A 13,719-nucleotide genomic window follows, 5' to 3' on the forward strand; every position below is an offset into this window, starting at 1 on the left:
CCTTTTTGGGCTATATGTTTGATGATGGACTGGTGAAAATGAAGATTTTTAGCGTTAAGGAATGGACAAACCCGACCTCCAGGAAGCAGCTGCAACGTTTACTTGGCTTCGCAAACTTCTCCAGACAACTCATCGGAGACTTCAACCTGATTGCAGCTCCCTTAACATTCCTTAAGAAGGAATCTTTCTCCTGGACTCAAGAAGGTGACCAAGCCTTCTCACACCTCAGGAAGATTTTTTTCAATGCTTTCATTCCTCTTCCAACAACAAACTTCACCCATTTGCATTCTTTTCGTTCAACGTTTCTCTTCACCATCATACTACCATCTAAAAAATAATGCTAAAATTATGTCCCCACAAGATTCTGAAAAATAAGTTCATGCTTTTGTTTTTAGTAGACTCGATTACTGCAATGCCATTTTTACTGGATTATCAAAAAAAGCAAAAAGACAGCTCCAGCTTCTCCAGAATGCCGCTGCAAGAGTCCTTACTAAAACTAAAAGAGATCTGCATATAATTAAAAGATCCCTGCACTGGGTTCCTGTTGCTCAAAGAATAGAATTTAAAATCTCCTTAATAGTTTACAAAGCACTTCATAATAGAAACCCAGACTGAATTTCTGATCTTCTTCAACCCTCTTTACCACTCAGACCTTTAAGATTATCCGAATCATACCTACACTGAAAAAAATGAATTTATGACATTAACAAAAGAATATCATGTACTTTTAACTAAATAATTTCATGTTTCAAACAAAAACGTGATACAATCATGTTGGATAAACAAGAAATTCAACAACTTCACGTTTATGAAATTTAATTATGTTTAGATAACATGATTCATTATAGTCAGACTGATATAGTGCTGAAGCCGAGTGAGATCACGGGATATCAAGTGAGTTAACGCAAGACAATCGTTTTTATCTCAACTTGAATAATGTATTCAAATTGAATACATTATTCATCAACTTGAATAATGTATTCAGGTTGAATACATTATTCATCAACTTGAATAATGTATTCAAGTTGAGATAACGTGATTCAATTTAGTCAGATTAATTTCCCTCCAAAGAGGATCTAGCGAGATCAGGGGATCACGAGAGATTATGAGACATAACTGTTTTGTGCCTGGGAAAACTTCAAAGCGGTTTTAGTTACACGTTAAACTATAGATATTTGTTTTTCTCTGCAGGTCACTATTGGCATTTAAGAACTGCACTGTTACTGTTCTTAAATTTCTTTCAGCATTTAAGAACTGTAAAAAAAAAAAAAAGTATTTTTAAAAAAAAAAACGTTTTTTTTAAGAACAGTCTTTGAATTAACGTAATTAAATCATGGAAAGAATTTTCACACGATTAAATAGCTTTCTTTCAGCATGAAGCATGTTTGGTGAGCCAACTTAATTTTCATGAGTTGGATCAACTTAATAAGTGGTGTGAACATATCACTGTAACATAAGTTGGTTTCTCGGGCGTACTGTGGTGGTGCAGGGGTTTAGCACACTGCACGTTTGGAGGCCTTAGTCCTCGACGCAGATGTTGCTGGTTCGACTCCTGGTCCTGGCAACCTTTGCCATGTCCTCACACTGTCTGCCTACTGTCTCAAAAAAATATGAGCCACTAGTGCGACAAAAACTCTTCGGAGAAAAAAAAGTTGGTTTCAGCTAAATTGTCATTAATCTTAGTGTTCTGACAAGCTGCCAGTTAGCCACTCCCCTCTGCCAAGCTCATTCACATGGACTTGGTTTGATTGTTTGAGAGTTTTAATATTATTGAAAAGAAAAGAAAAAAAAAAGACAATACACTTGGTGTTTATTGGTTGAAGTAGAAAGTGAGAAAAGATTTAAAGAAAAAAATGTTGGTTAAAATGTTTGACTATGAAATTAAATGTTGTTAAATATGCTAATTTATTTATAGATATTGAATTTTATTATAAAACATTTGCTATTTATCAAACTTTAGGTTTAAATGGTTTAAAGGGGTGGAAATTTATCTTGTTAATTTCACAATGTAATTGATGTGTTTCTGTTTCTTTTGAGGTTTTTCACCTAAGTGGTTGGCTAAGTGGTTGGACTACAAAAAATTATGAAAAATAAAGATGGACTAACTAAAATGAAGACTCTTTGAGTGAAATCCAGTCATGTTTCACAATAGAGACCTATCCCTTTCAAGTGGGGATCGCACAGTAAATAAAATCTAGCAGAACTTGACACTTAGTAAAGTAAATTATTTGGTCCAAAGCGTTGCAAATTAGTTGGGCTGGCTCTTTTAAATTACTTTGGGTCCAACTATAGTAAATTAGTTGAATCAACCTTAATAGATTAAATTGAGCCAACACATTTGCTTTAAATTGGAATAACCATAATATATTAAGTTGAACCAACACTTAATAGAATAACCATAATAACATAAGTTGAGCCAACACAATTGCTTTACATTGGAATAACCTTAATAAATTAAGTTGACCTAACACATTTGCTTTAAATAGGAGTAACAGAATTACATGGTGCTGAAATAAAGCAAAGTAATCAAGTGGAAAACCTTTCCATGATTTTCTTATGTTCATCCAAAGATGTATTTTTTTTCAGTGTATTTATTCATAATATTTAAAATTTTAAAATATTAAAAATATTTAAATCTAATCACCATTAAAAACAAATACTTAAAATATTTAATATTCATATTTAAAAATATTCAGGATACCATCTGAATCTTTATTGGATACCATTTGGTATCCAATAAAGCAGTGTTTCCCAACCCTGGTCCTCAAGGCACACTGTCCTACATGTTAGAGGTTTCCCTGCTTTAATGTGCCTGATTCAACCTGTTAATCAGTCATCAGTTGAAATCAGCTGCACTGAAGCAAGGAAATACCTAAAACATGCAGGGCAGTGTGCCTTGAGGACCAGGGTTGGGAAACACTGCAATAAAGGATACCATCAGAGATGGTATCCAGTAGAGGGCCTCTTTGTCCCTTTCAGGTCTGAAAAGAAGACGTTTGTTGACTTTAGTCGTGTCTTCCCTCTGGTTTTCATCCCCAAATCAATGGACAATTCGAGAAAATGAATCAAGAGCTAGAAAATGCCCTGCAGGCACGTGCGGGGGGGCAAGAGGGCTTGAGCCCCTGTCCTTTTTATCCTTGATGTCCTAGTGCCCTTTTTGAGTTTTTTGGGGGGGGTTCAAAAAAAGTGTTTTTTAATATTTTTCTTTTTAATCTGTATGTCAGAATGCCTGTTTGTGCCCCTCAACAATAATATTTAACTAAATAAAATAATTTAGTAAAAAAAATTTTAAAAAATAGTCTGACTGCCCTCAATCTAATAAAGACTCTCAGAGCCTCCATGTTGTTCAGACATCGAGTCCATGGTAAGGAGGAGGAGGGGACGGATCTGTGTCTTCTTTCAAATTATGGGCAAGAATATTTTTTTTCCATACACTGGTTTGTGAATAAAAACGTAGGTCTGATGTTGACGTTAGAAAAACTGTTTCTATTTATATTTTTAGAATTGTCCTTTCAATAGCAGGACAAAACGAGCCTCTCCCCTAAACACAGAAATGCTTCAGCTGCAGAGAAAACTTCTGACTTTAACTTAATCAGGCTGCTAAATGCCCGGTTCGCTACAGGCAGTCTGAGTCGGTTCCACTGACAGATATAAAGAATGTCTGTAACACACAGTACCGGCTGTCACCGCGAGTCGCAACGCAGCTCGAAGCCTGGTACCACCTATTGACTGTTCGCTCTGCTTCTCCCACCTGGTACCACCTATTGACTGTTCGCTCTGCTTCTCCTTAACGTTTCTACCAGGCGGGTTAAAGCCGCTGCTGATGGGATCTGGGCTGGAGGTTTGCGGCTGTAAATAGAAGTTACTGCAGAACCTCAAGTCTTAAAGGAAGATTCAGCCCAATTAGAGCATTTAGACTTCACAAAATAAACATCAGAGAAAATATTGTAGCAATAATTAGAACCGCAGCAAAAAGCCAAACACGCCACAATGAAATTAATCAAAATGTCTCCAAAGCATCGGCGGACTGACAGGGGCCACCGGGGGATTCCAGGTAGATTCCAGGTAGATTCCAGAGATGCGCAACGCAGCGGCTGTTCATGCAGGGCCAGCCCAAGGTAATATAGGGCCTTAGACAGAACTCCCCATCCCCGCAGAACCCGTCCTATTAAGAACCTCAGCATCACTAACATGTTTAAATATTGATAAGGTGAATCTGTGAGAGTTTATTGGTTTATTGGCCGAGTTTAAAATCAATCACTGATTATTAGTTATTTGCTGTGATGTATTTGTGAACAAAACCAATTCAAACACAAAGATTACACCATACTGTAGCCATGGTAACACAACAATCAAACTATCAAGATAATTCTTTAAACTTTTACAAAGTAAACTTCCTAATTAAATCTTAAATGTACTGTTTATTTTTCTTTCTATTTGTTCAAATAAGAATGTTCAATATACCTTTTTACACATGGCATGAGATTAATTGTATTAAGCACTCAAAATAATCATTTTTCCTCAACACTTGATATTCCAGTTTTATAATTGTAGTTCCCTTTCAGTTGATTCACTCGGTACAACACATAGAGTATGGGATATCACGCCCTGCGTGGCCTAACTGAAGACACCTTTAATCACGCCGTAAGGCAAATGACATGTGATGATGGGTGGCAGGCCCCGCCTGCATATAAATACACCCCCATCAGTCATTATTCAGTTCTTACGCTCTTCACCTCGCTGAGAACACCTAACTTCCAATCCGTGCTTTCTAGCTGCTGCTAGATAGCATCGCTCTTGTTTTCTTTTCCAAAACTAGCTTAACTGCTCCTGTTGGTGTTAACTACTGCTGCCTTCTGGTTAGCGTGTCTGCCCACTGAGCGCTAGTTGTATCTCCGATTTGTCTATTTTTTACTTTTTTTGGTTTCGTGGTTCGGGATGAGCACGAAGCAAAAAATGGCGAAGCAGAAGTCTTCCGTTCGCCCCTGTCCTCAGCAGTGCGGCTTCACGAAAAAGACCAGCACGAGGCATGCCCCGTCTGCCTTGGAATTGTCCACGCCAGAAGAGCGTTGTCGGAGCCGACCACTTGTGCTTTTTGTAGCTAGCTTCGGCGCTCCACGCTTGAACGGCGGGTCAAGTTTGTGCAGAAAGTGCTGGGAGAGGCTACCGTGTCACAACAAGACCCCTTGCTGTCCGAGTCTAGGAATCCGGTTTCGTCCGAGTCTGACGAGGACGAAGGGGCCAAAGCTTCCACTTCCAGCTGGACAGCCCCTGCTTCCAGCTGGGCAGACCATATGGAGTATGTGGACGGGTTAGCCGAAATGGTACAGGACGCAGCGCCATCTCATTATCACCTCGAGGCTCAGGGTGATGATGATGTGCTAGACATCGGCCTGGAAACTCACAGTCTTTCGGAAGATGATGATGACTTTTTCGCGGGTCAGTGTCCATCTGCTGCCACTGCATCCCCGGTGGGTCAGGACGACACATCGTTCCTTTCCCTTTGCCGTCGTGCAGTTGATAAGTTAGACGTCGAGTGGCCCACCCCTCCTCCTGCTCAGAAGGTGTCCCGGTTCACTGGATTCTACCTTCCGACGGAGCCAGCTGCGGTTAAAAACCACCTGCATATGCTTCCAGATTTTGTCTCGGAGCTAACGTCGTCCTGGAACAAACCGTTGTCCACGCGTGTTACAGTGCCTGGCTACGGGCAGTATGTGGACCTGGAGGATGCCGACAAAGCGGGTCTGGTTAATTTACCACCGATGGAGGCGTCCTTGGCAGCTTACCTAGCGCCATCATACAACCATGGTGTGGGCGGCTCTGCCACCTTGCCCTCAAAACAATGCAGGTTTTCCGCATCCCAGTTGGAGAAGACCTATCGCATTCAAGCAACCACTGCTCGCTCCCTGAGCTCGGCCACCATGCTTCAAACTTATCAAGCTATGTGCTTGTCCGAGCTAGGAGCTCAGATGCCTCCTGATAACCATCTGATCCCCCTCTTAAATGAGATCAGAATCACTGCTGATTATATTCTTCGCACATCCCGCTGTGCTGCGCTCTCACTGGGGCGGGGGATGGCTTCCACAGTGGTTGCTCAGAGACACTTATGACGCTTTCTGACGTTCCCGATAGGGACGGGGCCATATACCTGGATGAGCCGGTGTCAACAGATGGGCTTTTTGGGCAGTCCCTTGATGCAATCCAAGCGAAGTTCGAGCTTCATAAAAAGCAAACTGAAGCTCTTCGTTGCATCATTCCCAGACGTGACGCTAGGTCCAGGTCCAACATGAGCGCACGCAAGCCGGTGACGACACCGGCACCACCTAAGAGAGCAGCATCCCCCGCAGCTCTCAACACTACAATTTCACAGCCGTTGAAAAAGCATACTCCCCGCCAGTCGGCTTGGAGCAAAGGCCCTCCTCCGGGTTTTCAACGAGATTTGACGTCTCGGAAGAAGAAGCCTCAGTCATCCTAACGACGTGAGACGGCGTGACAACAGAGAGGCATCAGAAGCAGGGAGACCTGATTGCCACCACTCATTCGTTTATGCGCAAAAGGCATCTTGTTTGTTCTGTTCAGGGTTCCAGCCCCAAGAGGCGCTGCATTTTCGTAACACAGTCTCCCAAACACAACACCCCAACGCACATACAATTTGCACTCTCAGCCCCAGGTTTAAGTGGGCTAAGTGTTTCTCAAGAAACGAGAGAAAATGTTCGGAATGTTTGTGTAACTGTTCCACATGTTTCAATAAAGAGTGCAATTCCTTTGCCAAAAAATCAAAATCAAAGCACTGTGTGCCACAGCGTGCACAACAGTCAAACGGAGCTACTCCTCTCCATTCCAGCAGAGTGCAGCACGTCCCCAACAGTGCATCAGGTCAGCAGTCTGGCTACCTTTTTGGCACGCATGCGCACTTTCCCCATGGATAGAAAGGACCGTTGCTACGGGTTACCGGTTGCAGTTCCGGATAAGACCGCCCAGGTTCCAATCAGTTATAAACACAACTGTGGGGACAGAAGCAGCCAGAGTTCTGAGAGACGAAATAAACACATTGTTGGCAAAAGGAGCAGTGCGTGTGGTTCCCACTTCGGAAGCAAAAAGTGGTTTGTATAGCCGCTATTTTGTTGTTCCGAAGAAGGGAGGTGGGCTACGTCACATCCTGGATTTAAGAGTGTTGCGAAGCACCTTCGCAAGTTCAAATTCAAAATGTTGACACTGAGGCAACTTTTGAACGCATTCGGCCCAGGCGATTGGTTTGCAACAATCGATCTGACGGATGCTTACTTTCACGTAGCAATACACCCAGAACACAGACGTTTTCTGAGGTTTGCTTTCGAGGGAATACCGTACGAGTACCTGGTCTTACCCTTCGGTCTGTCTCTTGCCCCTCGCACATTTACGAAAATTGTGGAGACAGCGCTAGCCCCTCTCAGAGAAAAGGGAATTCGCATTCTAGCTTATCTGGACGACTGGGCTTTAATAGGCAGTTCCAGAGAGCAGGCTGCAGAACAGCTGCCACAGGTGCTGTCCCACATTCAAGCGCTGTGTTTCTCTGTAAACTTTCAAAAAAGTTCACTGAACCCGAGTCGACAGTTCTCATTCCTGGGGCTGGAAATATGCTCCCTGTCAGCTCGAGTTCATCTCTCAGAGCATCGTGTGACCGCGTTTCATCGATGCCTAGCTCAGTTTCAGTTGGGGTGCAAACTGCGCTTCCAGACTGTCTTGCAGCTGATGGGAATAATGGCCTCCATGATCGCAGTGGTGCCACTCGGACTGTTGAAAATGTGTCCAGTACAGCGGTGGACACGCTCACCGGCTGTGCACGTCACGGCACCTGCACAGAAGGCTGACGGTAACTGCTTCTTGCATGTCAGCCCTTCGCCCATGGAGAGAGCCCGGTCTGCTATACCGTGGGTCTTCAATCGGCAGGGTGTCCTTTCGCAAAGTGTTGTCCACAGATGCCTCTCTGAAGGGGTGGGGGGCAATATGCGATGGCATTGCGGTGAGGGGGTCTGGACATTATCCCAATCCAAGCTCCACATAAACTACCTGGAGTTGCGAGCTGTCCTGCTAGCTCTGAGGCATTTTTGCAGGGTTCTGATGAACCAGCATGTTCTGATAAGGACAGACAACACCACTGTGGTGTCCTACATAAACAGACAAGGGGGCACTCATTCACTTCCCTTGCTGAAATTATCTCACAAACTATTGCAGTGGTGCAGCATTCATTTTCTGTCTGTCAAAGCAACTCATATTCCAGGGCACCTGAATTTGGGGGCGGATCTGCTGTCCAGGGGAGGCCCACTGGTGAGGGAGTGGAGACTACATCCATCCATGGTTGTACAGATTTGGCAAAGGTTCGGCAAAGCTTCAGTGGATCTCTTTGCCACCAAAGCCAACACCCACTGTCCCCTATTATTTTCCATAACGGATCACAGCGCTCCACTGGGAGTGGGTACCATGGCCCAGTGTGCTTCTGTATGCATTTCCCCCAGTGGAAATGATTCTGCCAGTGCTAGAGAGAGTACGCAGATGGGGCCTGTCCTTGATTCTGGTGGCCCCTCGTTGGCCAGCAAAGTCATGGTATGCAAAAATAATCAGCTTGCTGGTAATGAAGCCCTGGAAACTCCCCGCCCGCAGGGATCTCCTCTCCCAGGCAGGGGGGGGGAGTATTTCATCCACACCCAGAATTGTGAATGCTACATGCCTACCTGCTGAGAGGTCCAGCTTGTTAGCTAGAGGCCTTCCTTTGGATGTGGTTGCAACCATTCAGAGCTCCAGAGCAGCTTCCACGAGGGGTTTATATGCCTATAAATGGCGTGTTTTTGAACAGTGGTGTCACAGCAAAAACATTTCTCCCTTCCAGTGCTCCATTGTGGATGTTTTGACATTCCTACAGGAGCTAGTGGATAAAGGTCTGTCTTTCTCCACAATTAAAGTTTACTTGGCTTCCATCCCGGCTTGTCATGTTGGTCTTGATGGAGGGACACCAGGTGCCCATCCCCTGGCTGTGTGTTTCTTAAAAGGGGTCCGTAGACTGAGACCAGGGATAAAATCTAATGTTCCTTCCTGGAATCTTACTGTGGTCTTGGATGCTCTTTGTAGCACTCCTTTTGAACCCCTTGAGTTGGTTGATTTGAAATTTCTATCATATAAGACAGCTCTGCTTCTTGCTTTGGCGACTACAAAACGGGTTGGGGACCTGCATGCACTTTTGGTGCACCCCTCTTGTGTTCAGTTTTCAGCTGATGGTTTAAGGGTCACCTTAAGACCAAACGCTGCATATCTCCCTAAGGTGATTCCTTTGGATTACAGCACAATGACCATTGAGCTTTCTAGTTTTTGTCCCCCTCCTTTTGCTTCTGAAGAGCAAAGAAGGCTGCATTTTCTGTGCCCAGTACGTGCACTGAGACTTTACATCAATCGTACTCAGAATGTGCGACTGTGTGATCAGCTGTTTGTGTGTTTTGCCAATCCAGCTAGAGGCAAGGCTCTCTCCAGACAGAGACTCTCTTATTGGGTCGTGGAGGCTATTTCTCTGGCTTACAACAGCAAGGGCTTCCCTTTACCTCATGGTGTGAGAGCACATTCAACAAGAGGTGTAGCGGCATCCTGGGCCCTTTTCAGAGGGGTCCCTGTGAGTGACATCTGTGTTGCAGCCAGCTGGTCTTCACCGCACACTTTTGTTCGGTTTTATCGTCTGGATGTGACAGCCCCTTCTGTGGCTCATTCTGTTCTTTCTGCTGGGTTGGATGTTTCAAACTAGCTCAGTGCTTTTGTCTTAGGTTTGATGGCTGCTCCGTGGGGCGTGTATATATGTCCCATACTCTGTGTTGTACCGAGTGAATCGACTGAAAGGGAACGTAATGTTATGCATATAACTACTGTTCCCTGAAGGAGAGGAACGAGGTACAACACCTTTTTCTGCCCCGCCAGTCAGCCTGACTCGGTGAAGAGTGGCCATCGAACTGAATAATGACTGTGATGGGGGTGTATTTATATGCAGGCGGGGCCTGCCACCCATCATCACACGTCATTTGCCTTACAGCATGATTAAAGGTGTCTTCAGTTAGGCCACGCAGGGCGTGATATCCCATACTCTATGTGTTGTAGCTCGTTCTTCTCCTTCAGGGAACAGTAGTTATATGCATAACATTACGATCTCAGAGGTGCTAACATCCATGGGCGTAGGTTTGGGTATGGACGGTCGTGACATGTCACGACCAATATTCAAGGGATATAAAATAGTCCCAACCAATTTTTGCCATATTAATTAAAAAAAACAAAAATATGTATTTTTTTAACAAAAACAAAATAAACGAAAATCTACATTGATTAGTTTAATATTTCAATATACTACGCAGTGGTAGCATTCATTTTAAAATTCGCTGTTATGAACTATGATGACCCATGCCGCTATTGGCTCAAAGAACGTGGATCTACGTTCTTTGATTAGCTGCAACAGGCGGCGGCCAGCTGGACACACGCGGAACGGAAGCTTGGTCCATGGTGCTGAAAGTGAACGCGTCTCCTTCTGAGTTTGACATTTATTATGAGTCTCTGAGACCAAAAAAGAAAAGGACGACAGACATTAGAAGTTATTTTGCTACCTCGGCTGTAAGTACAGTGAGTGGACCTATAAGTTAGATATCTATCATGCAACGCATTTGTTGTAAAGTCCGGTGTTTAGTAAGGTAAGCACTGAATGTGAGGTAGAATAGGTCTGTTAATTATGTAATATTTTTTCACATAGGATGCTCAGACAGCAGAGCAAGGGGCAGAGCAGAACGATGGAGAGGTGGCTGGAGCTTCAGGGCTCCAGGTGAGGTGTTAGTTCTCAGATATGTAAAATACTGTGAAATTATCTCAGTAAATATGGCATTTGAAGTGTTAGTCTTAAATTAAGTTAAGCTAGTGTGAATACAAACCAGGTTACCACTGGTCAGTAAGTTGTAAGGTCCCACCAAAACTTAGACCAAACCTATGCCCTTGCTAATAGAGTTAACCCCTTTGAGCTTTTTGGATCTATAAATCACTCTGCATGCTTGGGTTTCTAGAGGTTAAATAGATCTCATTGGGGCTTAATTAGTAAAATGGCAGCACTTTTGCTTATTTCATAACTTCATAACCAGAGATCTTCTCTCCTCTGATCTGTCTAACAGCTAGTTTCAAATCAACTCAGCCCTCCAGGACTGTCAGCAGCAGAAACAGAAACATTATACCTGTTAGGGAAATTTTAGATTATATTTACTTTGGATTTCCCCATGTGATGGCAATGATGTAGTAGGATCATTGCCATCAACAACCCATATTATTGATTAATATGGGTTGTTGCTATGTTGTACAGTGTTTTTGTACAATTATAATGAGGACTGAATTCCACCCTACTTCTTAATGTTGCTATGGCATCAAAAATGGCATTGAGTATTTTTCCTAGTATCCGTAGTTTAAAAATTAGTACCGTTAACTCCAGCATTTTAACAGTGTTATGGTAAAAGTACATTTCAGTTCAATTAAAGGAATACTAAGATAATATATTATGACAATTAAATATAAGTATTCAAATAAATAATTAGAAAAGTATCAATAAATTGAATTCAAAATCATTGTTATATATTTTCCAACTCCATTGAAATTTTTTCCAAGATTTTGTCAGCACCTTCAGACGTAAAAAGAATGTAAAAGCATCAGGCATTATTGGGGGGCAACAGAACTTCTGAGGACCCCATGACCTCTTCCTTTCTCTTCCTTTGCTAAGAGGGCTAGACAGCTCTGGTTAGCTTACGTTATTCTTTAGTTGTTTTATTCCTACGTTGCTTGTCACAACCATAATGTGTCAACATCATAACTGACAATTTACAAAACTTGGATGAAATTTTGTGAACTTCTTTTTAGCATATTTACATTTACAAAACATTATTTGTCATATTTGTATACATAAGCTTGAATAATAATAATAATAAAAAAAACATTTGGGAAAATTTAAACCCATTTTGTCCAACTTCTCAAGAATCACTGAATTACTATAATTTGGGATATTTATGGGAAAATAGTAATAGTAATGGAGCACAGCAGGAAAGAGGGTTAGAATACAGTACGGTAGTCTCCTGGCTAAAATGGGAGACTTGACAGATATGGATCATCTGAAGCAAGAGTATTTTAAAAGACCATATGTCGTAATAGTTCATCCTTTCTGCAAACTATATTGACCTCTGACTGTTCTCTTTGTTTCTTTAGGTGGCAGTAGTTGTGATAGAACCTGACTCAGAGCAAATAGAAGACATTTCTACACCACCAACTGAACCTCAGGTGGAACCTATTGAAGACATTGCCACGGAATCCTGAACTGAGCTTTCACTGCTAAGAATAGAAAATCTGATCGTCAGTAATGAAAATTTTGTTTTAGGTTAAAGAAAATAGCCCCAGCAATTTTTTAACCCTTTCCAATCCATTGCCCTATGCTGAATTACAATACAAGTTTATGGGGAAATTTGGACTGAAGTTAATTCAGTTAAAGTCAATTAAGTTAATTTTATTAAAGGCAATTAAACTTGGGAAGCAGACATGCAGTAACTGTAGATTGAACTTAAAGCTGAGACTGTGAGATAGGTAAATCTTAAGAAGTTCAGGAAGCGGGATGTACTATACTCTGTGCATAGATGTGTCCACACTATAATTCCATCTTCACAATTTGTGTTGTCTGCTAAAATCCGTTTTTAAATAGCACTTTCCTTGTCCGGTTGTTCATTCAACTTGCTTTTCACGAACAGTACTGTTCATCTGTACAGTTTTAACAGATATTGACATACACCTACTCATCAGCAAACTTAATCATACCACACACCTAATTAGCACACAGCATCTATGATCCCTAATCTGTAAGTCTTAGCTGCACTTTAATTATTAGTTAGAAATGTGAGAAATTATGCAAAGAAATGCCTAATAAATGCTTATTTATTTTCTATTTCAAAGTTTTAACCACTAAGTAATCACGGGTTCCTCGAAATGTAAGGGGCCATTACTTCACTTGTAATTATAGAATAGAATTTAATTTAATTCTGCTTATAATTCAACACACCTCGCTAAGCATATGTATACTACGCACTGCTGTCACGTTTAGTCTATCTTCATATGAGTGTATAAACATTGCAATCACAGTGAAAATAAAGTTAATGATTTGAAAACTCAAACAGTATTCATGATTGATTACCCTGAATTTCATGATAATGTTGTAGTGTTTTCCTTAATGTTGTAGTGTTTTGCACCTCAGGGCCACCATATAATAACAATGACACAATTTGACTCAGCGCACCCTTTTTAATAATACGCCACGGTGTCTGGAGTGCTGTAGGTCATCGTGATGCTGCAACTCTATTCAGGTACCGGAGGCATAGCTGATGACAACTCACAGAGAGTCGCTTCTGCTGGTCCATGTGCAACCTTCAGCATCCTATGACTTCACAAAGCCTGCAGAGAGAAAGAAAATCGCACTGAGCCACTGATGCCATCACAGTATCCAGACAGACATGACAAAAACTTGCCACTGATCTGTTTACTTTGCAAGGGAAAAATTATATTCTGGTTGTGGATTATGCATCAAAATTTGTGGAAATTGCTCAACTAAGTCCCACAAGATCACCAGATGTGATGATTCCTCACCTGAAATCTGTGTTTGCATGTCATGGCATTCCAGAAGTAATGATCACAGATAATGGTCCT

The 13,719-nt window shown here is 42.1% G+C and overlaps 1 protein-coding gene across 4 annotated transcripts in view; it reads left to right on the top strand.

The window, feature by feature from the left end:
• LOC122843971 overlaps positions 1 to 13,206 on the top strand; it is a 42,516-nt gene extending 29,310 nt beyond the window's left edge. For 2 of the 4 annotated variants that reach the window (XM_044139140.1, XM_044139141.1), the window contains 2 exons: positions 10,754 to 10,822; positions 12,238 to 13,206. In XM_044139140.1, the coding sequence (XP_043995075.1) occupies positions 10,754 to 10,822; positions 12,238 to 12,345 (177 nt within the window). In that variant the 3' untranslated portion in view covers positions 12,346 to 13,206. The remainder of the gene's footprint in view (positions 1 to 10,753; positions 10,823 to 12,237) is intronic. The other 2 variants (XM_044139142.1, XM_044139143.1) reach the window with 1 other exon arrangement.
• Positions 13,207 to 13,719: the final 513 nt, after the last annotated feature.

Source organism: Gambusia affinis, linkage group LG14 (assembly GCF_019740435.1).
Source record: "Gambusia affinis linkage group LG14, SWU_Gaff_1.0, whole genome shotgun sequence".
In the NCBI taxonomy this organism is placed as follows: Eukaryota; Metazoa; Chordata; class Actinopteri; order Cyprinodontiformes; family Poeciliidae; genus Gambusia; species Gambusia affinis.